The sequence below is a fragment of the Astatotilapia calliptera genome, chromosome 18 (genome assembly GCF_900246225.1).
Source record: "Astatotilapia calliptera chromosome 18, fAstCal1.2, whole genome shotgun sequence".
In the NCBI taxonomy this organism is placed as follows: Eukaryota; Metazoa; Chordata; class Actinopteri; order Cichliformes; family Cichlidae; genus Astatotilapia; species Astatotilapia calliptera.
In genome coordinates, this window is record NC_039319.1 from 1,524,936 (window position 1) to 1,550,105 (window position 25,170).

Sequence of the window (25,170 nt, forward strand, 5' to 3'; positions counted from 1 at the left end):
TTCTAGGAATAGATTTTCTTCAAGAAAAAGAATGTGTCAGAATGTCACAGAAAATATATATTGAGAACATTTTAAAGAGATTTAACATGCAAAACTGTAAGCCAAGGTTAACACCCTGTGAACAGAAATGGACTCATTCTGATAAATCCGAGACATTACCAGATGTGAGGAGATATCGTGAAGCGGTAGGATGTCTTATTTATCTGAGCTATTGTACGCGACCTGATTTAAGCTATGTTGTCAGCAAACTGTCACAACATTTCAATGCGCCAACTGTTGATGATTGGACAGCAGTGAAACATGTTCTGAGGTATCTAAAAGGTAGTCGAGGAAAAGAACTGTGTTTTAGGAAACGTTCAAGTGGAAAACTAGGTCTACAAGCATACAGTGATGCAGACTGGGCATCCGATGTTTCTGATAGACGCAGTATGACAGGTTATTGTGTAAGCCTAAATGAAAATGGTCCTTTGATATCATGGAAAACCAAAAAGCAAACAACTACAGCACTATCAACATGTGAAGCCGAATACATGGCATTAGCAGCAACAGTTCAGGAATGTATGTATTTGACTTATTTGATTCAAGATCTTGATGAGTTTGAGTATGAAATACCTATGATATTGGAGGACAATCAGGGAACAATCGCTTTGTCAAAAGATCCAGTGAACAGACAAAGATGTAAACACATTGATGTGAAATATCATTTTATAAGGTCAGCTGTACATGAAAGGAAAGTGCTCATTGATTACTGTCCAACTGAGTCAATGGTAGCAGATATGATGACGAAACCAGTTTCAAAGTCTAAGTTAGAAAAATTCTCTGTATTTGTGTTTGGAATGTAAGATGTTTTTTCCGGAGGATTGTTTTTCCCCAACCTGTGTACAAGTGGGGGTCTTGGATTGTGTGTCCACAGGTGTTTGTACTTTGCGCCGTAATAAAATGACGGTAAAAGGCTCCGCCCACTTCCCATCCAGGTCTTACCATGCAACGACTCTGTGAATGCACTGGAGAAGTGTAGTGGTAGAGTCCTCCGTCAGGAATGAGATATGTGTGTCGACTTTTTATTCTCCCTTAAGATTATCGTGCCATAACGCTGCACAGAGCAGCTCTGCTAGTTAGCAGTGTTACATATAAGCCTCTACACTAATATTTGGTGGATATTACCACTGTGTGGCTGTAACTGCAGCCATCACGTCCTCAGATCAGAGGATACTGACCTAAGGCTGATCTCCAAAAGTTGATTCTGTTCATCTGGACGTCTTCAGCTGGAGAAACGTTTCGTCACTCATCCAGGTGACTTCTTCAGTCTCAGCTGACTGCAGGTTTCCCCAACCTTATAAACAGCACATTTGCATTGAAATTAGCTACTGAAGGGGAGGTCAGCTCCATCATGATTATGCAAATTCTCCAACTTTTGGAGATTTACTTAGGTGGATGAGAATGCATCAAGACTAAGACCCTGTACACCATGAGAAATGACAGCTGGACAAGAGAAAACACAAAGGAGCTTCTTCATTAGTTAAACCTGACAGTAAATATAATGATTTCCTGGTTCTTTGTGTGGTTATATTTGCTACTTCCAAGTGAGAGATGAAGAACTCTGGTTGTTTTCTTGGATATTGTTAAAACGAGAAGAATTGTTGCTCTCAGCTTGTCTGGAGAGTAACAGTGCTGCCTCTAAACTGGACTCTTCTTTGTTTCGTCACAGCTGACAAACTCTGTAACTTCATGATCTAGGATGATCATGAAGGTACAGCGCAGTCAGAAACACACTGACAGCATCTCTCAAACAAAGAGAACCTGATCAAAGATCACTCACAGCTCGAGTTTCATTCATTCATTATTGTTTGTATAGTTTTTTGTTTGTTTATCAAATCTTACTGGGCATCCTTACCCTTAATCTCACCTCTCTTCTTCCTCTGCTATCCTTCTTACATCTTTCTCTCAGTCACATCACACAGCAGCTGGACCTTTATCTGGCAGACACAAACATGAGTGTTTGCTGACATTCGTTGAGCAGAAACGTTAGAAAATGTTCTTCCCTTCATGCTCATTCCTCGTCAAGATGCTGAAGTCCTGACTCAAACTTTATATCAAATTTATGCTGTAAATAACACACATTTTTAACATATAATTTAATATTTACCTGTTTCATGTTTTTGTGTGATAAGCAATCTTGGTCAAGTTACTTGAAAAAAGTAATCAGTAACTAATTACTGATTACTTCCCCAAAAAGGTAATCCTGTTACTTTACAGATTACTTATTTTCAAAAGTAATTAATTACTTAGTTACTTTTTAAAAACACGATTTACAGCCTGAAGAGGTGATAAAGTGATAGATCTTTCACACAGTGAACAGCAGACGCTAATGTTTTTGTCACTTTTTACAGAATCTAACTCAAAGTAAGGTCAGTACTTCCACGCTTTAAACGCTTTTACTAGTCCCTAACGACCCCAAAGCGCTTTACACATCCACCTTACTTAAAAAAAGTAATCGGATTACAGTAACGCATTACTGCCCATCTTTGATGATAAGTGATTACACCAATAGGATTTTCATTATCTGTTATTGTTTCCTTTATTTGGGTTCAGATCAGTGTGAAGTTTGAAGACACACTCTTTATTTTCTTGTTTGTTTTGTTTTTGAGTCATAAAGAAATAACAAAAAAGCTGTATAACAATGACCCCAGGAAGTGTTTCAGTGGGAGAAAAGTTTTGTCACTAATTCAGGTAACTCGTTCAGTCTTAGCTGACTGCAGGCTTCCAGCCAATAAACTGTACCTTTGCACAGTGACTGACACCAGCAGCGTCAGGAAAGCGATTCCGCTCCCTGAAGACCAACACAGAGAGACTGAGGAGGAGCTTCTTCCTGCAGGCGATACGGTCTCTCAATCACACCACCACACAGTACTGACCCACACATATGGTTCTTACACACACACTGGACATTCTGGACATTGTTTTCACTTCATCACTTAAATCACTTTAAGCATATTTGCACTGCACAAGACATAATGTGGATTGCACAACACTGGTCACTATATTCTTCATTTCCAGTTAATACTTGTACAGCTGCTGTTATTGTGTATATATTTATTTATATTTCTTCATACATTCTTATATAGTTCTATATTGTGTATTTTGTTGTACAGTTATTTTATTTAACTTTAATTTATATATTTTATCTTATTCTTTCCCAGTTAAATTTACCCTTCATTCTAATTTGTGTTGTACAGTTATTTCATTTTTAACCTTAATTTATATTTTATTCCTTCCTAGTTAAATTTACCCTTTAATTTTTCATATTTATTTCCTATCTTATTCATAGCCTTTTCCTTTTTTTTTCTTTAGGTCACGATCAGTTGTCTAAGCATTTCACTGCATATCGTACTGTGTATGACTGTGTACGTGACAAATAAAATTTGAATTTAAATTTAAATTTGAATTTGACCAGCAACGAGCTGTGAGGTCAGTTTCATGATCATTAATATGCAAACAGTCTTCACCATTGATCAGTGGTGATGGCAGGGAGAATGCATCAAGACATGTACAATAATGTCATTATTATTATTATTATTATTATTATTATTATTATTATTATTATTATTATTATTATTATTACTACTACTACTACTAAGCAAAGAAAGCAAGCAGACAGATGTATTTATATGTGAGTGTTGTCACTGATTGGAGTCGTGCAAAAACCAGTATTAGTGAATTATAACATTATTTCAGCCAAACAGACCCAAAAATAATTTAATGCCAAACTTTAAAATAGAGGGCTGGACATCTATTCATGGTAGTCATGGTAACGGTTTGTGTTGTGGGTAAAACGGTCACTGAACCCGGAGGAACCACGAAGGCAGACCTGCTGGTGAGATTTGTGGGTCCGTCTGCTGTGTCGTCACTTTGTGATTGAAATCACTGTTCAGATCAAACATGAAGTTTTCTGTGAGAGCGATGTGACAACAGCGGAACGAAAGTTAGCCGCCCTCCACCGCCGGAACTTCCCTATGTGACACCAGGCGGAAGTAAACAGGAAAAAGCTGAAGTAGCCTTAACTTTCCACAGGTGTCGGGGTCAGTAAAGTTCGAAGGTAGCAGAGTGTATAGTTGTGTGTGAGCTGCGGCAGCAACGATGCCTTCAGTTCAGTATCTGAGAGAGTTCATCAACGAGCGACTAACTGCTGCTGCTGAACAAATATTCTTGGAGTTTGAAAAAACGATCGTCCAGTACGAGGAAGAGATCGACCGTCAGCGCAGACTGCTGGATATCACCTGGAAACCCCAAATCAAGCTGCACAGGACAGGTGAGTGTCCCTCTGGTGGGCTGGATTCAGTCACACAAACCGATGTTCTTCCGTGGACCACAAACAGCGCACTTTGACCTTCAGTGGGCCGGTGTTCCAGATCTACTGGCGTTTAGATCAACTGGCGTTGGTCGAACAGATGTGTGGCAGTCTTGCGTTTCAGGAGCTGCTACCGACAAACCAGCAAAAAAACACCAAATGTGTCACCTGTGACACTTGTGAGGTTGTCTCAAACACACTCCGTCAGTCTTGATGCTGTTGAACAACAAAATGTTTAAAAATGTGGCGAGTTTAACTGGTGATGTCCTCACGCGCGACGCGATCGCGAAAACAGCAAACAAGTAACACCACGCCGATGTTGTTCACAGGACAGCAAGAGTAAACGATCGGGAGACTCTTGTCGTCGTTATCGTTCCCCTCGCACGGTTTGTTTCTCCGGTTTCAGCGTTTTTGCTTCACAACTACAGCGAGCAGTTTACTTTGTGCACTAACATGGACTCGAGTCAACCAGCGTGGCGCTGTAGTGCCACAGCCTACAGCCAGATCAGCCTGTGACACACATCTGCACCACGTTTGAATTCGTGTCATGCACATTTGTACCTTTCAATTGTGTCTGTTTGTGCGTCATGCAAATAAACCTTTGAAAAGAATGAAATGATATCATATATTCCTTATTGGCCTACATTTGTACAAAATTCCAAATTATATACACAAAGTCATAGAAATCACCACTCCAATTGGTCATCATGATTTTAATATTCTCTTTTTCCATAACAATGAAATACGCCTTGGACAAATATGACACATCAATATTTCATTAGTGTTGTCACATCACATCCTGTAAGCATCGTCTGCCTGTGTCTTTTACCTGGAAATGAATATTTCCAGCCAATATAGGCAACCCATCGACATGGCTGGAGTTATATACAGTCTGTATAAGTGTGGTCAAGCTAATGAAGATTTGTAAGGAGACGGCAGTTACTGTGAATTCACAGCAGTTACACAGTGGTTAGTAATAAACAGCCAGTGAGAGTGAGTGGATTTAAGAAAGTCAGTGACTCAGGTGTGTCGCTTGGTTTGTCATCTGTTTGTGAGACTGGAGGAGACGTAGAAATCTTTTGTTTTAAATCTTAGTTAGGAAGATTCCTGTTTTAAAACAAGCACGTATTGTGAGAAATGCAAGAAGCACATCTGCAGAAAGCACACAGTTACATTCTGTCCATCATGTGGACAAAACTGAAAATGTTGAGCATTGAAAAACTGAGAACGTCGGGCAAGTTCAACAGAAATGTGTTTGTAAGAACGAAGAACCAAATTGTTCCTAAAATAGTTATGGAAAGTCTAACTGTTGTATGTCTGTGTTCTACATGTTTATCTGATGGGAAATAAAGTTGCTATTGTTTTATTGCAGTTTTTGGATAATTCTGAGTGGATTTACACAGTACGGATCTAAATGACCCGCAACAAAATCAATGTCATTTTTTTGTTCTTCAACATAATTCAAGGGTTAATTTCCAAAACTTGCTTATGATCTTCAATTTGTAGCAGATCCACTATCACACAGCAGCTGGAGCAGTTTCAAATGGAGGTCAGTCCACTGCTACCATAGCCTACTACTAGATTAACTTGTGACACATCTGCACCTGCTGCTATGATGAGTAGAGGCTGAGTGGCTGCACTTACCCCTGGTACATCCAGATCTACCCACAAACATGTTGAAAGATGCAATGGCAGCAATGTGGATTGTCAACACTGAAAACAATCAGTAAGCAAAGACAACAGGGATCATTTGTTTCTGTTTATTTAGCACCCACAACATTTGTAGTCGCCTTCTGCACAGGGGACGTCCACACACACTGTGTGGTACCACTTTCCACAGAAGGTGCATTCAGTCTGCAAGATTGAATGAGATTGTCAGAGTCATTGTCTGACTGTTTATTACTAATCACCTGCTGTACATTCACAGTAACTGCCATCTCCTTACACATGATCATTAGATTGACCACACTTATACAGACTGTATATAACAACCAACTCTAACATGTTTGTTCGCAGAGAAAAGACGCAGACAGACTACGCTAACGACATGTGATGTTACAACACTAGTGAAATATTAGTGTCATTTCATTCATTTCAAAGGTTTATTTGCATGACGCACAAACAGACACAATTGAAAGGTACAAATGTGCATGACACGAATTCAAACGTGGTGCAGATGTGTGTCACAGGCTGATCTGGCTGTAGGCTGTGGCACTACAGCGCCACGCTGGTTGACTCGAGTCCATGTTAGTGCACAAAGTAAACTGCTCGCTGTAGTTGTGAAGCAAAAACGCTGAAACCGGAGAAATAAACCGTGCGAGGGGAACGATGACGACGACTAGAGTCTCCCGATCGTTTACTCTTGCTGTCCTGTGAACAACATCGGCGTGGTGTTACTTGTTTGCTGTTTTCGTGATCGCGTCGCGCGTGAGGATATCACCAGGTAAACTCGCCACATTTTTATACATTTTGTTGTTCAACAGTATCAAGACTGACGGAGTGTGTGTGAGGTTGTCTCAAACACACTCACAAGTGTCACAGGTGACACATTTGGTGTTTTTTTGCTGGTTTGTCGGTAGCAGCTCCTGAAACGCAAGACTGCCACACATCTGTTCGACCAACGCCAGTTGATCTAAACGCCAGTAGATCTGGAACACCGGACCTGTGAGCGTCCTCCTGCCCCTGGAAAGTTTAACTACGCATTTAATCCGCATATGAGAGAAAAAACAAAGAAGCCCAGTTTTAACCGCGTGTCTGCTTTTCTGCTGAGGTCTGTCCGCTCAACTCTTTGTCGTGTAAAGTTGTAGAAAAGCTTCTGGTTGCTCTTTGTCCGGACTGTGTCGTCATTATGAAGCAGGAGAGTTTCATTCATTTCATTCGTATCCCAGCTACCACAGGAGAGGTACACCCTGGGCAGGCCGTTTAGCATCACCAGTTAACCTAACCCCACTAAGTGCACGTGTTTGGACTGGGAGGGATCCAGAGAACCCACTCAAACACGGGGAGAACATGCTAACTCCACACAGGGCCGTGAGCAGGGGGTGGATTCAAACTCAGGAGCGTCTTGCTGTGAGGCAACAGTGCTACCCACCACAGCACCGTGCTGCCCTGGATCACAGTCAGTGTGTTTCTGCTGTGGATTGTTGGATGCACTCAAAGTGTCCAATCACAGTTTGTGTCTGTGACGTAAATGCTGACCAATCAGAAGGAGTTTCTCTGTTCTGTGTTGTACATCAGTGGCTGTGTTTTGGGGTTTGTTTTAAAGACATTGGTGCTTAAGTTTTAATCGTATGTACTGACACACTCACTCATTTAGCTGAGACAACAACAGCGCCTCCTTCCTGCTCCGTCCACACAGGAGAACACATGACCTTTTCGCTCTCTTTTCCAAAACACTTTCTGGTATGACGGAATATTTGCTCCAGGAGAAATTTTCCCTCTTTCCAGCAAACCTCCTCCTTCTCTCTCCTCTGTACAGATACACAATATGTACTATACACAAACCCTTCCTGAGAGTTTCCCTCAGCATGTCAGCTGTGCTTTCCAGTCGTCTGGGAACTCTTCCCTGCCACTCGGAGTCCGTCTCAGCTCCTCCTGAGCTCGGAGCAGCTTCCACCATTTATTCCCTTCCTCTGTCTTCTCTCACTTCCTCTTATTGATTTCCAAAGTTATCTTGCAGACCTCCATCTGATGCCCCCAGCTATGTCTCCTTCAGATTTCACCTTCTGTATAAGATGGAGTTCACCTGTGTGCACCTTCCTGCAGTCTCATACATCCCTCTGTGTTCCTCCCTCTTGTTAAAGTTCAACACAACCTTTTCTATCCTTTCTTTAAAGGCACTCCTACCCAGCGCCTCCTCATCACCTCTCCTCCCTTCACTTACATGTTTGTTGAACTCTCTCTCCCCCTGCAGACACTCAGTACTGCTTCATCCAACTTACTCCAGAATTCCTCTTCTTCTTCTACATAACCGACCCGTGTTATCAACATGTGTACATTGTGCAGTATAGACACACTATAAGCGACTCAGAGGCCTTTTTTCAGCACGCGTGTATTCTCTGTTTTGGCTTTTCTCCGTGTAGTAACTTTGAAAGCTTGTGTGTGTGTGTCGGAGTATTTGCCTTTTTATAATATTATTTATTTCTTTTTTGTGTCCTTTTCTACTTCCAGACCTCCCACTGCGACTCCTCTGCAGAGAGGAGGAGGTTCTCCCTGAGCAGCAGCTCTGGGACCAGGAGAGGAGCTCCAGTGTGGAGCAGGAGGAACCAGAACCTCCACAGATTAAAGAGCAACAGGAGGAACTGTGCAGCAGTCAGGAGGGAGAGCAGCTGGGACTGGAGGAGGAGACGGATACCTTTACGGTGACTGCTACTTACGAGGAAAGCGACCTCAGTAACGCCACTCACTCTGACTCCAGTGTGTTTGTTGGGACTGAATCCAGAGAAGCATTCAAAGTTTTAAATAATTCTACCCAGATCGAGAAAGACATCAACCATCAGCCCAGAGAGCTGGACGTCACCACCAGTGCTGAGACAGATGTGCACAGAACAGGTGAGTCTCACTCTGATGGTCTGGTCCTAATCAGAGCCCTGTTACACAATTTATGATGCAGCTGCAGTTATTTTTCAGAGAGAAATACCATGAAGTATTGTTATAATTAAAGAGTTTCAGCATTAGACTCAAAGTATGTATAAAACGAGTGGATCCATGTCAGCTGCAAACTAGAGCTGGGCGATATGAGATTTTTTCATATCACGATATGTTTTTTTCATTTCAGGCGATAACGATATCTATCACGATATAAGCCAAATAACTATATTTGTAAGATTTAAATGTGCCGTTGCTCACAAGTAAAATGTGAAATAATCAGCAGCTTGTTTTTATTTAAATATTTATTTCCCATAATAAGTTCAACAGGGTAGATGTACTTAAGGAACATGAGACTTTTTCAGATAAATAAAGGCAAATATTGCAAACTACACAAAAGGCAGCCGCTAAAGCGTTTAAGTTTCAAAAGAGAACAAACGAAACAGACTAAACTGTCAATTCCACTTAGAAACAAAATATTAATTCTAAAAATAATCTTAGTTTGTTTTACAGAAGAACAGACAAAACTGACTAACTTTTGTCAATATCAAATAAACTGAGAACTAAAAGGAAATTCTCAATCTCTCCTTGTTGTATAGCTTAGCTTTTCAAACAGTTTTAACAGTTACTTTAGTCTGACAAAAGCCGAATGACGAATTAGCGCTTCCAGTCAGAGACTGAGGCTACGTCCACACGTACACGGGTATTTTTGAAAACGGAGATTTTCCGTTTTCGTTTTAAAAAATAATCCCGTCCACACATAAAGGCAGAAATGAAGGAAAACGCTGCTATGAACATGCCAAAGCAGCAGGTGGCGCTAGATTCCTAACCGTGCAGAAATGTTGGCCAATCAGAAGTCTAGAAGCCTCGGTGGGAAAAAGTAAACAAAGCTGGGGCATAGAAGCAGAACCGAGTCGTATGTGTGGAGGGACAGTAACTGTGTGTATATGTAAGCATTTAAACACTGCAGAGAGTAGAATTAACAGTATTGTAGAAATTCATTTCACCGAAACAATAACGTGGCGCACAGTGTGACGCATGCACCAGTTTATTGTATTTCCAGACTTGTTTTCGGCACAATTTACAGTGCACGCTACTCTGTTTTTTGTCAGACTTGAAATAGCCGAAATACCTTCAAACTACGGAACTTCTATGGCTCTTCCGTTCGACAATCTCTCCGGCGTTGGAACCATCATCTGTTTTCTCTTCGGTCACGCTCGGTTGATTTTTCTAGTCGGCACACTCATTTCCTCCATTACGCGCTGGCTGCTTCCCAAACAAACACATGCGGCTTGGCACTTGTGCTGTACGTAACAAGTCACGTGACGTGACGCTGCGGCTGTGATTGGTTCGGCTCTGCGCTACTTAGTTTGGATTGGCTGACCTTTTTTTTTTTTTTTTTTTTTTTTTTTTTTTTAAAGAGGACAAGAGCGGCGAGGTCTATCGCGATAGCTTAATTTCTCTATCGAGTAAAAGTTATATCGCGATACATATCGTTATCGTTCTATCGCCCAGCTCTACTGCAAACCTACGAGTGTTGTTTGGTTAATGTTGTTGGCTTGGTGCTTAAAGACATGCTTTTGTTGTCATTCAGTGTACAGCAAGTGTACAAGGCACACAGTTTCATTACAGTTGGCGCGACACAGGATGAAAATATAGAAAAGCTCTAGTACATATAGTAAGATGTGTATATATGACGTCAGTGAGAGTTACAATCGGTCTAAAGACTTTAGACCGTTTGTAACTCTCAGTGATCGTTTGATTTATGGACCTGCAGCGCAGTTTGAGCGCAGACACGGCTGGTGACGTCAGACTTAAAGACCGGATTACATTTGCACTCAGTAACCTTCCTGTTCTTTCAGAATATAAACAGAATAAATCCACCAACAAAGCCTCATTTAAACTGGTGGAGACGTGTTAGCTGTTAGTCTGCATTGATAAAATAGACAGCAGTTATTTGAGACCTTCAACAATCTCTTGTAGAGTGATTCCAGTCAGACTGTAGCTGTCTTCCGGGTCAAACGATCACTGCGGCGTCACAGAGTTACAAACTGTCTAAATCCTTTAATCTTTAATAAAATAATCAGTGTGGCTGCTCTATCAGCTGTAACAGTTAAGTTTAACATTCAGGCATCCACGAAAACAGAATTTATGAAGTTTAACCAAGTTCGAAGTTAGCAGGGAGTTAGCTCGCTAGTTTCCACCTAAAGATGATACAGCATGTTCATTACCCCGAACATGATTAAAGGAACAATGTATTTCACTGCTTTTCTTTTTCTGGGCTCCTATTGTCCCTGCAGACCTCCCACAGCAGCAGCTCAGGAACCAGGACAGGAGCTCCAGATTGGACCAGGGGGAACCAGAACCTCCACAGATTAAAGAGCAACAGGAGGAACTGTGCAGCAGTCAGGAGGGAGAGCAGCTGGGACTGGAGGAGGAGACGGATACCTTTACGGTGACTGCTACTTACGAGGAAAGCGACCTCAGTAACGCCACTCACTCTGACTCCAGTGTGTTTGTTGGGACTGAATCCAGAGAAGCATTCAAAGTTTTAAATAATTCTACCCAGATCGAGAAAGACATCAACCATCAGCCCAGAGAGCTGGACGTCACCACCAGTGCTGAGACAGATGTGCACAGAACAGGTGAGTCTCACTCTGATGGTCTGGTCCTAATCAGAGCCCTGTTACACAATTTATGATGCAGCTGCAGTTATTTTTCAGAGAGAAATACCATGAAGTATTGTTATAATTAAAGAGTTTCAGCATTAGACTCAAAGTATGTATAAAACGAGTGGATCCATGTCAGCTGCAAACCTACGAGTGTTGTTTGGTTAATGTTGTTGGCTTGGTGCTTAAAGACATGCTTTTGTTGTCATTCAGTGTACAGCAAGTGTACAAGGCACACAGTTTCATTACAGTTGGCTCGACACAGGATGAATATATAGAAAATCTCTAGTACATTTTAGTTGAGTGCGCATGCGCCATTAGCGTGCTGCCTGCTGTAACCCCTAATTTCCCTCGGGATGAATAAAGTATTCTGATTCTGATTCTGATACATATAGTAAGATGTGTATATATGACGTCAGTGAGAGTTACAAACGGTCTAAAGACTTTAGACCGTTTGTAACTCTCAGTGATCGTTTGATTTATGGACCTGCAGCGCAGTTTGAGCGCAGACACGGCTGGTGACGTCAGACTTAAAGACCGGATTACATTTGCACTCAGTAACCTTCCTGTTCTTTCAGAATATAAACAGAATAAATCCACCAACAAAGCCTCATTTAAACTGGTGGAGACGTGTTAGCTGTTAGTCTGCATTGATAAAATAGACAGCAGTTATTTGAGACCTTCAACAATCTCTTGTAGAGTGATTCCAGTCAGACTGTAGCTGTCTTCCGGGTCAAACGATCACTGCGGCGTCACAGAGTTACAAACTGTCTAAATCCTTTAATCTTTAATAAAACTGTTACAGCTGCTCTATCAGCTGTAACAGTTAAGTTTAACATTCAGGCATCCACGAAAACAGAATTTATGAAGTTTAACCAAGTTCGAAGTTAGCAGGGAGTTAGCTCGCTAGTTTCCACCTAAAGATGATACAGCATGTTCATTACCCCGAACATGATTAAAGGAACAATGTATTTCACTGCTTTTCTTTTTCTGGGCTCCTATTGTCCCTGCAGACCTCCCACAGCAGCAGCTCAGGAACCAGGACAGGAGCTCCAGATTGGACCAGGGGGAACCAGAACCTCCACAGCGCACAGAGGAACAGAACAAACTCTGCAGCAGTCAGGAGGGAGAGCAGTCCGTAGTGACAGAGACGAAAACTTCTACGGTGACTCCTGCTCACAGCAAAAGTGACCACAGTGAATCAGAAGCAAACCGTGACCAGCTCCTCACTCACGGCTCTGCTGCAGCTGAGAGCCGAGATCAGGAAGGAGGGAAGAAGGGCGATTCAGACTCTGGAAATCCAGAGTCAAAACTTCATGTAAACAGAAGTCAGAGCAACAATTCTGAAGAATTCCCACCATCAGCGAGTCGGTGTAACACTGACACGGGTCGAAAATCTCTCCAGTGTGACATTTGTGGAAAGTCTTTTAAGAAAAAGTGCCAAATGAAGGAGCATTACAAAATCCACACAGGTGAGAAACCATTCACCTGTAATACATGTGAGAAAAGTTTTGCTCAGAAGAGCACTTTGCTGCGCCACATGACTGTCCACACAGAAGAGAGGTTGTTTTCCTGCCACATATGTGGCAAAACTTTTAGGCAACGCGGGAATCTGATGATCCACCTGAGAATCCACACCGGTGAGAGGCCGTATTCCTGCACAATGTGTGAAAAGACTTTCAGTCAGAGTAGTCATTTGTTGGGCCACATGCGAAGCCACAGAGGAGAGAAGCCGCACCAGTGCGATCACTGTGGGAAATGTTTTTCCGAATCATCGTCACTTAAATTACACAAAGTGATCCACACAGGAGAGAGGCCTCATTCTTGCCAGTTATGTGGGAAAACGTTCATTAAACGCAGTAACCTGCTGCGCCACATGAGAACGCACACAGGAGAGAAACCGTATGTTTGCGAGACCTGCGGGGAAAGATTTACTCTGTCAACATCGCTAAAAAGCCACAACGCGATCCACACGGGAGAGAAGCCGTATCACTGTAAAACCTGTGGGAAAATGTTCCGCCAGAGTCATCATTTGTTGTTTCACATGAAAACACACAACCAGCAGAAGCTGCAGTGCTGAAAGTTTTGTGGAGAAAACAAGTATCTACCAACAACTATTTTGATGTTGTCACGTGTAAAACTGTGTTCTTCATTTGATTTTGATTTTCCGTTCTGCGATGAAGCTTTGTTTCTCTAATGCAGGGTTTCTTTTCACAGTGAGTACCACCACATAAAATATATGGCTCTTAAATTACCAGCCTTTGACCAACATTAGAGTACAGTAGTATACACCTATTAAACACCACATGCAGTTTCTTATATGAATGTTATTTATTAGAACTGTCATAAACAGGATGTGACAGGTGACAATAACAACTGTACTGCATTAAAACATTCTCAGCAGGTGGGATATCCAACCTTTAAGTGATGACGTATGAACAAACTACTCTGCATTTATTAAGGCTGTTGTGTTTTTAACATGTGTCACCAGTGGTACGCATACCACATTTTAAGAACCACTGCCCTAATGAAAACATAACGCGTCTTTTAGAATATATTACATGTTAGATTCCTTTTCCTTTTGGAGAAAGCCATGTTTAAAGTCTTCTTGCTGTGGTTGGTTGGATGCACTGAGAACCTGTCTGACTGACCAGCAGGACTGAGTTCATCCATCTTCTGCTGCTGGGTTTGGGACAGTAGCCTGAGCAGAGAAGCTCAGACCTCCTTCGGGGGAACACTCAGGTATTCCCAAGTCAGGCGAGAGGTGTAATTGTTCTGGATCTGCCTCGGTGCGCATCCTGTGATTTTGTTCTTTCATTTTTTTTATCCTAATTTCTTGTTTTGGGAGATTTCTTTGACACTCTGGAAAAGGACTTTAACTTTTCTAATAGCATTATATCGACCTCTCAGAGATTCCAGTTATTTGTACGTTCAACACGTTTTCAGTGATTTTCTCCAGCAGCTTTTGGATCATTTTCTGACATTTTAAATTTATAATGGTGGTGTAAATATTGAAGTGGAGAAGTAGTTTTTCACCTGGTGTCATCCATCTGCAGTTTTCGAACAGCAGCTGTAACAGTCACACAAACCTTTTCATCGTTACTTTGGTTTCTGTGTGCGTCTGAGTGTCATTTAAACCAGCAGGTATGAGACAATCTCTCACTGATAGAAATGTGTGTTCTTGTTTTTCCGTCTCGTGGTTATTTGTGAATTGTGGGTTCAGATTTTGGAGCGTTGAAAGTGTCAAAGAATTTAATTTCTTTAAAACAGCTTTAATTTTTCCTTTTTCTTCTTTTTTTTTTTAACTGTTTGAGTTTTAAAGGAGACATGAACAAACTGTAGATGTTCAAAGCTGTTAGAAACATTTTGTTATAAATAAAGGGTTTTTTATTCGAATAGTTTTGTGCTTCCACAGCAGCTCTGTCTCTGTCTCTGATCTTTACTGCTTCATTTCTCTGTTGTCTTTGTCATCAGTCCAATGACACAAGAATCAGAGGTTTAACAGTGTGTGGCTCCCTCTAGTGGATGTTGTGGAGTATTCTGTTGTCTTTGCTCCAAAGGTTTTTGTACAGAGTTTTGCTGTTTCCTGTCACTGTGGGCTGCAGAGCACAGTAGTACACAGCAGAGTCAGACAGCTGAAGCTTCTGGATCTTCAGAGAAACTGATGTCTTGTTGAGTTCAGCATCAAATCTGTCCTTCGGGAACTCTTGAGCGTTTTCAGTTCCAGAAGCATCTCGCCGTAAAACATATTTCGGATAGTCGTTCACGTCCTGTTTGTACCAGAACAAATATGGAAATGTAGAAGTTGTTTCGTATTTGCAGTAAAGTGTAACTGTGTCTCCTTCAGCAGCAATGACATCTCCTTGTTCCTGGATCACTTTGTCTTCTCCTTTACACTCTGAGGAAGAACAGAACATGCAGAGGAAGAGATGGATCAATAAACATGATTAAAAACTCACCATTAATCAGACTCACACATTTATTTAAGCAGAGGAAACATGTTGATGTTTGTATCTCACCAAAGAAAAGAGCAGCAAGAATAATCCACAGCCAATGTTCCATCTGTACAACAAGGTTTAAATCAACAGGAGAAACTAGCTGATGTTCAACATTCAGTCTGAGAATTGTTCTCTTCACAGCAGCACTTATTATTGACACAATGGTTGAACACAGTGCAGAAGGAGAGCACCGCCTACTGGATGATGTCGCCCTCTGTCTCCTCTTTGAGTCTCACTTCTCTCACTTCCTCTTCCTCCTGGTTCACAGACTGTTAGCAGCATTTGAATCACTGTGAGGAGGGAGGATGGAGCACTTTGCACTGTGTGCAAGGACAACGAGCCAAATGTTCTCCATCACTCAGCTAAAAGTGAGACTCAGAGTCAGATATGTTTCCAGATTAGATGAGCTATAAATGTGGAGACACCAGAAGAATTTCCAGAACCTGACTCCTGGTGTTTATATATATATATATGTATGTGTGTGTGTGTGTGTGTGTGTGTGTGTATATATACACACACACACACACACACACACACACACACACACACACACATATATATGGTTTATTGTTTAGCATGCCTTTAACATTATGAATCCATGTTTCACAAAGCCAGTACACAGGAATTACAACACAATACATGAAGAGAGACTTAAAAACTAGCAATAAAAAGTAAAATAAGTTATTTGTGTGTGTGGAGCAGCAGATTTGCAAACAAGCTGGTAGATTTGAATTGACTGAAGGATTAAACTCTGTGGTGAAACAGCGTGTGACGCCTGTCGGTTCAAATGTCCATCAAAGAAATTTTTTAAAAAAAATCTTCCTAATTTGTCTTTTTAATCATAAAAGAAAAATAGAAAATGGAACCAGCTGGGCCAAATGGACAATGACTTCTAATATGCACTTAAATATTGTAACCAAGTTACCAAGTCTGATCACCAAACCAAGCAATGATACAAAACAGTAAAACAGATTCAATCAAACCTTTATTTAAAAAAAGGTTCATCATTTCACATGAAACATTAAAAACTTTCAATCTCCTTAAAACGTGCAGCTGTTGTTGGATCTTTTTCACTGTAGCATCAAGATGTGACTCAAAGGACAGAGCATGATCGAGAACAAACTTACTTCCAACTGTCCACCAGTTCAATGGCTGCACTGTTTACTACTGTTAGTGCAGGATGGGGGGATGTCCTCCTGGAGTCAGTTACCAGGTCCTCAGTTTTCAAGGTGTTGATCTTTAAGAATGACCGATCGCACCAAGAAACAAACTCATCCACAACAGGCCTATGGGAATATTCTTCACCATGACTGTGTCATCCACATATTTAATGAAATGCCTGTTAGGCTGTGTACTCCGACAGTCATTGGTGTACAAAATATACAGTAGGGGAGAGAGACAACATCCCTGTGGTGAACCAGAAGAATTCAGCTGATTGGAAAAACAGCCGTTTACTCTCACACGCTGACATCTGTTAGTTAAAAAGTCTGAACCTACACAATGGGATGTTTCTGCCTCGCGCCATACCTGGTTCCATAACATTCTTTGTGTTTCATTTTCATTCATGTTTCATTTACTGAAGCTCAGCTCTTCTATGTTGTTTGTTTTATTAAATGTGAAGGACTTTAACCTCCTAAGACCCGAACTCTTCCACAGCAGCGTTTTTAATTTCTCTTTGATATTTGGGCTGATTGGGACCTGATGAATGTAAAAACAAAGAATTACCAGATTTTTTTAAACCTGATTTTTGTTTCTAAGAAAAATCAGAGCCACATATGAGGATATTTGTTTAAAATGTCGATAGAACAGTGGCAGTATAACGTCCTCGTAAGTGGATATCAGGCCCTTGTAGAGCAAAATTGAGTATTTTGGTTTAAATAACCCAAAATGTGATGTCCACATATGTGGACGCCAGGTCCTAGGACTTTAAAGATGTGGTCATCACAAACTTATCATTTTCATTTTTCAAAGGCTAAAAATCACATCATCAGCTCCTTTAATCAGCAGCTCACTGATAAGGTTTTTAGAAACCTGGATGGAAACAATAGTACCATCTGTGACCCACTTAATGAACAAATATAATGAACAACTGGATAATTAATTCAGGCAGAGTTTATTTCAAAACTTTAATTTCCAACAAATGAAAACAGCAAGGTGATGGAGATCATCTGGGACCCTCAGAAAACCTCAGTCCACCCAGTCAGAGAAGCACAGCAGTCATAGATCCTGCTGCTGCCTCTGAAGTAAAAAACACAGATAAAAGCAAAATACAATAAACAGGCTGACTTTTATTTTTTTTACTTTTCTCCTTTATAATGAGCAGAAATAACTCGTTCAGTACCAGTGGAATTTTAGCTAATTTGATTGTGGTCTCTAACTCTCTGCTGGTTTATTTATTTATTTCTGATTTTGGTGGAAATTTGACCGGATACACTCTGCATGGACCCTCACAGCAACGGAGAAAAACAGAAACTGAAAACTTATGGTGGTTATAAAAGTGTTTGGGGATCAAGAGAAACAGACACGTTCGAGCATTACGAAGCGGAACGAAAAGGCAACTCTCCTCTTCTGCCGGAACTTCACCGTGTGGCACCAGGCGGAAGTAAACGGGGGAGAGACGCTAATCTTTTTTTCAGCAGGAGGTCGGTTGTGTTGTGTGTGAGCTGAGTGTGTGAGCTGCGGCAGCAACGATGCCTTCAGTTCAGTATCTGAGAGAGTTCATCAACGAGCGACTAACTGCTGCTGCTGAACAAATATTCTTGGAGTTTGAAAAAACGATCGTCCAGTACGAGGAAGAGATCGACCGTCAGCGCAGACTGCTGGATATCACCTGGAAACCCCAAATCAAGCTGCACAGGACAGGTGAGTCTGTGACGTTTGTTCTGTAGCGATTTTTCGGGCAAAATAAATCCACAGTGTGAGTTACAGTGGTATCAATATAATCAACCAGCGCCAAAATGGACACATAAGACGATCAAAAGAGCAATTTTTAATTTCAGTTCAATGTATATGGCGCTAAATAACAGCAACCGCATCAAGACACTTTATACTGTAAGGCAAAGACTCTACACTAGTGCAGAAAAAACTCCAGCAATCAGATGACGCCCTGTGACCATGCTGGTGAATGAATGTTAGGGGCCTCCAAGTTCTTAAATCTTTTTAGAGCCCTTCTTCAATTCAATTTAATTCCCTTTTATTTATATAGCGCCAAATCACAACAAAAGTTGCCTCAAGGCGCTTTATATTGTACAGTAGATACAGAGAAAAACCCAACAATCATATGACCCCCTGAGCAAGCACTTTGGCGACAGTGGGAAGGAAAAACTCCCTTTTAACAGGAAGAAAGCTCCAGCAGAACCAGGCTCAGGGAGGGGCGGGGCCATCTGCAGACCAGTGAGGAGTGAGGAGAGAAAGACAGGACAAAGACATGCTGTGGAAGAGAGGCAGAGATTAATAACTAATGATTCAATGCAGAGAGGTCTGTTAACACACAGTGAGTGAAGAAGAAACACCCAGTGCATCATGGGAATCCCCCGGCAGCCTACGTCTATTGCAGCATAACTAAGGGAGGATTCAGGGTCACCTGGTCCAGCCCTAACTATATGCTTTAGCAAAAAGGAAAGTTTGAAGCCTAATCTTGAAAGTAGAGATAGTGTCTGTCTCCTGAATCCAAACTGGAAGCTGGTTCCACAGAAGAGGGGCCTGAAAACTGAAGGCTCTGCCTCCCATTCTACTTTTAAATACTCTAGGAACAACAAGTAGGCCTGCAGAGCGAGAGCGAAGTGCTCTAATAGGGTGATATGGTACTACAAGGTCATTAAGATAAGATGGGGCCTGATTATTTAAGACCTTGGATGTGAGGAGCAGGATTTTGAATTCAATTCTGGACTTAACAGGAAGCCAATGAAGGGAAGCCAAAACAGGAGAAATATGCTCTCTCTTTCTAGTCCCTGTCAGGACTCTTGCTGCAGCATTTTGGATTAGCTGAAGGCTTTTCAGTGAGATTGTTGGACATCCTGATAATAATGAATTGCAGTCGTCCAGCCTGAATTAAGAAGCAGAAAGTTAGCGGCCATCCAGGTCTTTATGTCTTTAAGACATTCCTGCAGTTTAACTCATTGGTGTGTGTTATCTGGCTTCATGGACAGATAGAGCTGGGTGTCATCAGCATAGCAGTGTAAATGTATGCTATGTCTTCTAATGATGCTGCCTAAGGGAAGCATGTATAATGTAAACAGAATTGGTCCTAGCACTGAACCCTGTGGAACTCCATAATTAACCTCAGTGTGTGAAGAGGACTCTCCATTTACATGCACAAACTGGAGTCTATTAGATAGATATGATACAAACCACTGCAGCACAGTACCTGTAATGGGTACAGACATACATACCTTTGCTTTGATGCTTCGTTTAATGCACGGCTCTGTTGCACGCCGATGTGTTAAATGATGTAAACACGAGCATTTCATCCACTTTAGCAACTAAACACAGACCTGCAATACAAACAGATTCAGGAGCAGCGTGTGAATAAACAACATTAAGTCCTCACAGCCTCCAGATTTAAGTCTGCAGGGGGGCGTGGGGTGTAATCCACCGTATTCATTTCTAGGCTTTCATAACATTTTTCAAATTAAAAGTGAAATAATATAAAATATTGTATCAATTAAATTGCATTAATATTTTTAAAATATGCAAATAAAAGCTTTTTTGACAAGTCAGTAAAATTGTACATGAACCAATAAACTCTGAGCCACGGGCCCGAGGGTTGTTAGTTTGACACTGAATTATTATTAATATTAATTCATGTTTGTGCTCTTCTCAGCAGCACAAAAACTTAATGTCAGAAACTTTTCCAAGAAAACAGAGTAAAGGTACATTTTTTGCCTTAATTTAGATTCCATATAAATCTTAATTTTATTTGACTTTGACCTTCGACTGTACTCAAAAAAGTTTGATATTTTTTGTGTTTAAGAATTTTTTTTCTTTAAAAGTTACATTTTGATTAGATCAAGACAAAACACAAAGATTACATGAAGAGGAGATGCTTACATAAGGCCAGTGACTCAAGAGTGGAGGCAGAAAGCTGTTCCAAAGTTTTGCAGTTCAGCATTTGGAAGGTTTACAACGGTGCGGAAATCCTTTAAGACTTTGAAGTCGGACTGGGATTTTCCGTCAGGGCTTTCTGGTCGTCACCCAGAAGCAAAGCAGCCCCACAGCATCACACTGCCACCACCATGTTTGACTGTTGCTATGACGTTCTTTTTTGAAATGTTGTGTTAGTTTTACATCACTTAAAACGGGACTCAAACCTTCCAGAAAGTTCAACTTTAGTCTCGTCTGGTCTCCCAGATTCTGTCTTGCTGTTGAATATTGAGCTAAGTTCTTTATGTGTTCTGTTTTTCTGTGACATCCTGGATGAGTTGTTGCTGTGCTCTTGAAGAGATTTTGGTAGGCCGGCTCCTCTGAGGAAGGTTCACGTTGGCTCTTGCTGTGGTTCGCTGGAATCACTTTGTCAGATGGCTTCTTCTTTTTTTTTCATTCAGCAGGTCTGGCAGTAACGAGGCCTGCATGTTGGCAGTGGAAAAAAACCTGGTTAATCACAGTGCATTTATTTCACAGCACTGCACTGGTGGTTTGTAATGAACCAGGAAAATAATTTACATTTGAGTACTACTAAACGAGTCGGTGGTCAGTTAGTTTCATCATTGGGAGGGGGGCATCTTGGTTTTGTTAGTCCAAAATACTGAATTAGTGTAGACATCCATTAATTTGGAGCCATTTTTACAAAGTGAAAGAAACCTTGCTTCTCAGTACTCTGCACTGCCACAACAGCTGGGATTGAAACCCTAACTTGCTACAATGAACGGTGATTGACACGCTGACTAAGTAATAGGAATATATGGTGATGTCCTATTGTCATAACCGTGTTTGTTTATTTTTCTTGTCTCTTTCTGTCCTTCCAGACCTTGCACAGCAGCATATCTGTAAGGAGGAGGTTCTTCCTGAGCAGCAGCTTTGTAACCAGGAGAGGAGCTCCAGACTGGACCGGGAGGAACCAGAACCTCCTCAGAGTACAGAGGAACAGCAGGAACTGTGCAGCAGTCAGGAGGACGAGCAGGTTGTAGTGAAGGAAGAGAATGATACCATTTTTAAGGTGACTGTTACTTGGGGGGAAAGCAACCAGAGTGAAGCAGAACCAGACAGTGACCAGCTCGCTGCTCACAGCTCTGCTGTAGCTGAGAGCCAAGATCGGGAAGGAAGCAGGAATGTCAATTCAGGTTCGACTGGAAATAGAAGCAGAAGTCAGAGCAATGATACAGAAAGCTCTCCCATGCCAGCTGATAAGTGTAACACTGATACAGGTAAACAGCCTTTGAAAGGAGATGGTTTTCCCTTAAGAAAATGTAAAAAAGCCTTCAAGAAAAAGTCTCAAAAGAGGACACGTCACAGAATGCAAACAAGCGAGAAGCATCATACCTGCAAAACGTGTGAGAAAACCTTTAGTGAAAAGAGCGTTTTGTTGCGTCACACAAAAACTCACACGGGAGAGAAGATTCATTCTTGCAAAACGTGTGAGAAAACCTTTATTCAACGCAGTGATTTGATGAACCACATGAGAATCCACACCGGCGAGAGGCCATACTCTTGTAAAACATGCGGGAAGTCTTTCAATCAAAGTGGTAATTTGATGGCCCACCAGCGAATCCACACCGGTGAGAGGCCATATTCTTGCACAACGTGTGGAAAAACCTTTAGTCAAGGTAGTAATTTGTTGAGCCACATGCGATGCCATACAGGAGAAAAGCCTCACGTTTGTGAGACCTGCGGGGAAAGATTTACAACGTCAGGGTCGCTTAAAATCCACACCACGAGCCACACAGGAGAGAGGCCTCATCCTTGCCAAGCATGTGGGAAAACCTTCACTACACGCTGTAACCTTCTGCGCCACATGAGAATGCACACAGGAGAGAAGCCATATGTTTGTGAGACCTGCGGGGAAAGATTTACTCTGTCAACGTCACTTAAAAGCCACAAAACTATCCACACGGGAGAGAAACCGTATCACTGTAAAACCTGTGGGAAAATGTTCCGCCAGAGTCATCATTTGTCGTTGCACATGAAGACCCACAAACAGCAGAAGTCGTAGTGCTGAAAGTTTTGTGGGGAAAACCGTATTTCAAACACCTTTACACTACTCCAACAACTATTCTGATTGGCAGCATTTGTTCTGATAATATCTGTTCATTTTTCTTTTTTTTGTAAGAAGTCCCTCATGAACAGTTGACCTCCTCACCCGATCACTAAGGAAGGCCAGCACCACCCTTCAGAGGATGCTCATTTCTGCTGCTATATCTGTGATAACGTTCTTTTGACCTTTTGAATTTCAGGGAGTTTCTAGTTTTGGGAGATTGCTTTGCGATTCTGGAAGAAGGGTTTTGTAACTTTTCTAATAACGCTATAATCAACCTTTTGAGTTCAGCATGTTTTCAGTGATTTTCTACAGCAGTTTCTTTGTCATATTATTACAACTGTGTAAATTTATAACAATACATTCAAATATTAAAAAATTGGAGGAGCATTTTGTCAGCTGATGGTCTTCATCTGCAGCCTTTGAGATTTTCTCCTGTGACGGAGTCGCACAAACTTTACCTCCATCACTTTGGATTCTGAGTGTTGTTGAAAACCAGAGGATACAAGACGATATCTGACTCTGATTGAAATATCTGTTATTCTTTTTTACTGTGTCTCAGTTGTTTGTGGGTTATGAGCTCAGATGTCGGAGTGGTGATATCTGACAGCTGAAGCAGTTTTGTTTCTGTTTCTTCAGAAGACAAACAAACTGTAAATGTTCGACATTGTTAGAAAATGTTCTTTATAAATAAAGTTATTTTTCTTCTAATAGTTTTGTGCTTCCACAGCAGCTCTGTCTCTGTCTCTGATCTTTACTGCTTCATTTCTCTGTTGTCTTTGTCATCAGTCCAATGACACAAGAATCAGAGGTTTAACAGTGTGTGGCTCCCTCTAGTGGATGTTGTGGAGTATTCTGTTGTCTTTGCTCCAAAGGTTTTTGTACAGAGTTTCGCTGTTTCCTGTCACTGTGGGCTGCAGAGCACAGTAGTACACAGCAGAGTCAGACAGCTGAAGCTTCTGGATCTTCAGAGGAACTGATGTCTTGTTGATTTCAGCATCAAATCTGTCCTCCTGGAACTCTGGGGCTTTATCTGTTGCTCCAGAGAGAAATTTCCGCAAGATATATTTTGGGTAAGCGTTTACTTCTTGTTTGTACCAGAACAAGGTGGGTGTTGTTTGACTTGCAAAAGTACATCCAAGTGTAACTGTGTCTCCTTCAGCAGCAATGACATCTCCTTGTTCCTGGATCACTTTGTCTTCTCCTTTACACTCTGAGGAAGAACAGAACATGCAGAGGAAGAGATGGATCAATAAACATGATTAAAAACTCACCATTAATCAGACTCACACATTTATTTAAGCAGAGGAAACATGTTGATGTTTGTATCTCACCAAAGAAAAGAGCAGCAAGAATAATCCACAGCCAATGTTCCATCTGTACAACAAGGTTTAAATCAACAGGAGAAACTAGCTGATGTTCAACATTCAGTCTGAGAATTGTTCTCTTCACAGCAGCACTTATTATTGACACAATGGTTGAACACAGTGCAGAAGGAGAGCCCCGCCTACTGGATGATGTCGCCCTCTAGTGGAGCTGAGCCATGTGGAAAAATCTTCCAGTACCTTGTGTTTTTGTACATCCTGTGTTAACCTGCTGAGGCCTGCAGAGTCTGAGCTGTAGCTCTTGGGTTTGTTGCAGTTTCACTGAACATCACATGATCAGACCTTGGGATGAATTTGCTGGGACTTCCTCACCTGGGATGATTGGCAGCTTAAATGGTTTCCACTTGTGAATAATAATCTCACTGCAGACAAAGGGAATTAAAACAGTTTGAATACGGCCTCATAATCTCTCCACTATGTCTTTTTGAAACTGACCCACATCTTGTATGGACGGCACGCTCCAAGGTTCAGGTGGTTTGTGCTGCATGTTTCCCTCAGACGCTGCAGGACGTTACAGTGGAATGTGCTGACAGTCTGACCCCGAGGGATAAATGCATAGCGAACAACCCTTTGAGTTCTTTAGGAACCAAAGATTTGCATGCTCACTGTGGAGATGATCTAATGCCTCCTCTTCAAACTCTGACACTGTGGACTCTCCACTGAAAACTGCTATTTGGTGTTTATCAGAGTGGGAACCCAAGAGAGCCCCAAAGTTTCTGTTTGGCAAAGAAGAAAATGTCTTAAACTAAACTGCATCAAAATATGTCATCAGCATATTTTTGTGATTTTATGTCAGGTTATAATTTGTATTTGATTCAGAACTTTCTAATTCATGTTTTCACTCTGACTCAGTTCAGGGTTGATTGTGTGCGCTCTGCCAGCTCGAGTCTCCAGTAGATTTTTTTTTTTCATTTGCTGTGTTTTGTGTTTGTTTGGTGCTTTAGACGTGACATTAATTCAATAAGGAGAGATCACTTGGAAGAACTGAACGTGA

At 41.4% G+C, this 25,170-nt stretch overlaps 2 protein-coding genes and 1 gene segment (V, D, J or C); 2 read left to right on the forward strand and 1 right to left on the reverse strand.

Moving 5' to 3' along the window:
- Positions 1 to 3,817: 3,817 nt before the first annotated feature.
- Positions 3,818 to 15,004, forward strand: LOC113010224 (zinc finger protein 260-like). Of its 3 annotated transcripts, none has more exons than XM_026149202.1 (5): positions 3,818 to 4,309; positions 8,519 to 8,899; positions 11,236 to 11,390; positions 11,505 to 11,580; positions 12,618 to 15,004. In XM_026149202.1, exons 1-5 carry the CDS (start codon positions 4,138 to 4,140, stop codon positions 13,682 to 13,684), a joined length of 1,851 nt encoding a protein of 616 aa, XP_026004987.1. In that variant the 5' UTR covers positions 3,818 to 4,137; the 3' UTR covers positions 13,685 to 15,004. The 3 variants fall into 3 exon arrangements, with proteins under 3 accessions (XP_026004987.1, XP_026004988.1, XP_026004986.1); XM_026149203.1 differs by having other exon boundaries at positions 8,519 to 8,709; positions 8,824 to 8,899; positions 11,236 to 11,580; XM_026149201.1 differs by having other exon boundaries at positions 3,819 to 4,309; positions 11,236 to 11,580.
- Positions 15,005 to 15,185: 181 nt separating this feature from the next.
- Positions 15,186 to 15,785, reverse strand: LOC113010368 (T cell receptor alpha variable 38-1-like; the record flags this gene model as incomplete). The annotated part of the segment is given in 2 exon segments: positions 15,186 to 15,502; positions 15,624 to 15,785. Coding segments are annotated over 2 exon segments (360 nt in total), but the record flags the coding sequence as incomplete, so codon positions are not given.
- Positions 15,786 to 18,151: 2,366 nt separating this feature from the next.
- On the forward strand, positions 18,152 to 23,504 carry LOC113010274 (zinc finger protein OZF-like). The gene is made up of 2 exons (XM_026149283.1): positions 18,152 to 18,464; positions 21,566 to 23,504. The coding sequence occupies exons 1-2, from the start codon at positions 18,293 to 18,295 to the stop codon at positions 22,747 to 22,749; spliced, it is 1,356 nt and encodes a 451-aa protein (XP_026005068.1). The 5' UTR covers positions 18,152 to 18,292; the 3' UTR covers positions 22,750 to 23,504.
- Positions 23,505 to 25,170: the final 1,666 nt, after the last annotated feature.

Bases quoted from the DNA above. Each gene is read 5' to 3' on its own strand.
- LOC113010224 (XM_026149201.1), top strand. From the start codon at position 4,138: ATGCCTTCAGTTCAGTATCTGAGAGAGTTCATCAACGAGCGACTAACT. The intron at 4,310-8,518 runs GTGAGTGTCCCT...TTCTACTTCCAG, and splicing joins AATCAAGCTGCACAGGACAG to ACCTCCCACTGCGACTCCTC. The intron at 11,581-12,617 runs GTGAGTCTCACT...TTGTCCCTGCAG, and splicing joins GACAGATGTGCACAGAACAG to ACCTCCCACAGCAGCAGCTC.
- LOC113010274 (XM_026149283.1), top strand. From the start codon at position 18,293: ATGCCTTCAGTTCAGTATCTGAGAGAGTTCATCAACGAGCGACTAACT. The intron at 18,465-21,565 runs GTGAGTCTGTGA...CTGTCCTTCCAG, and splicing joins AATCAAGCTGCACAGGACAG to ACCTTGCACAGCAGCATATC.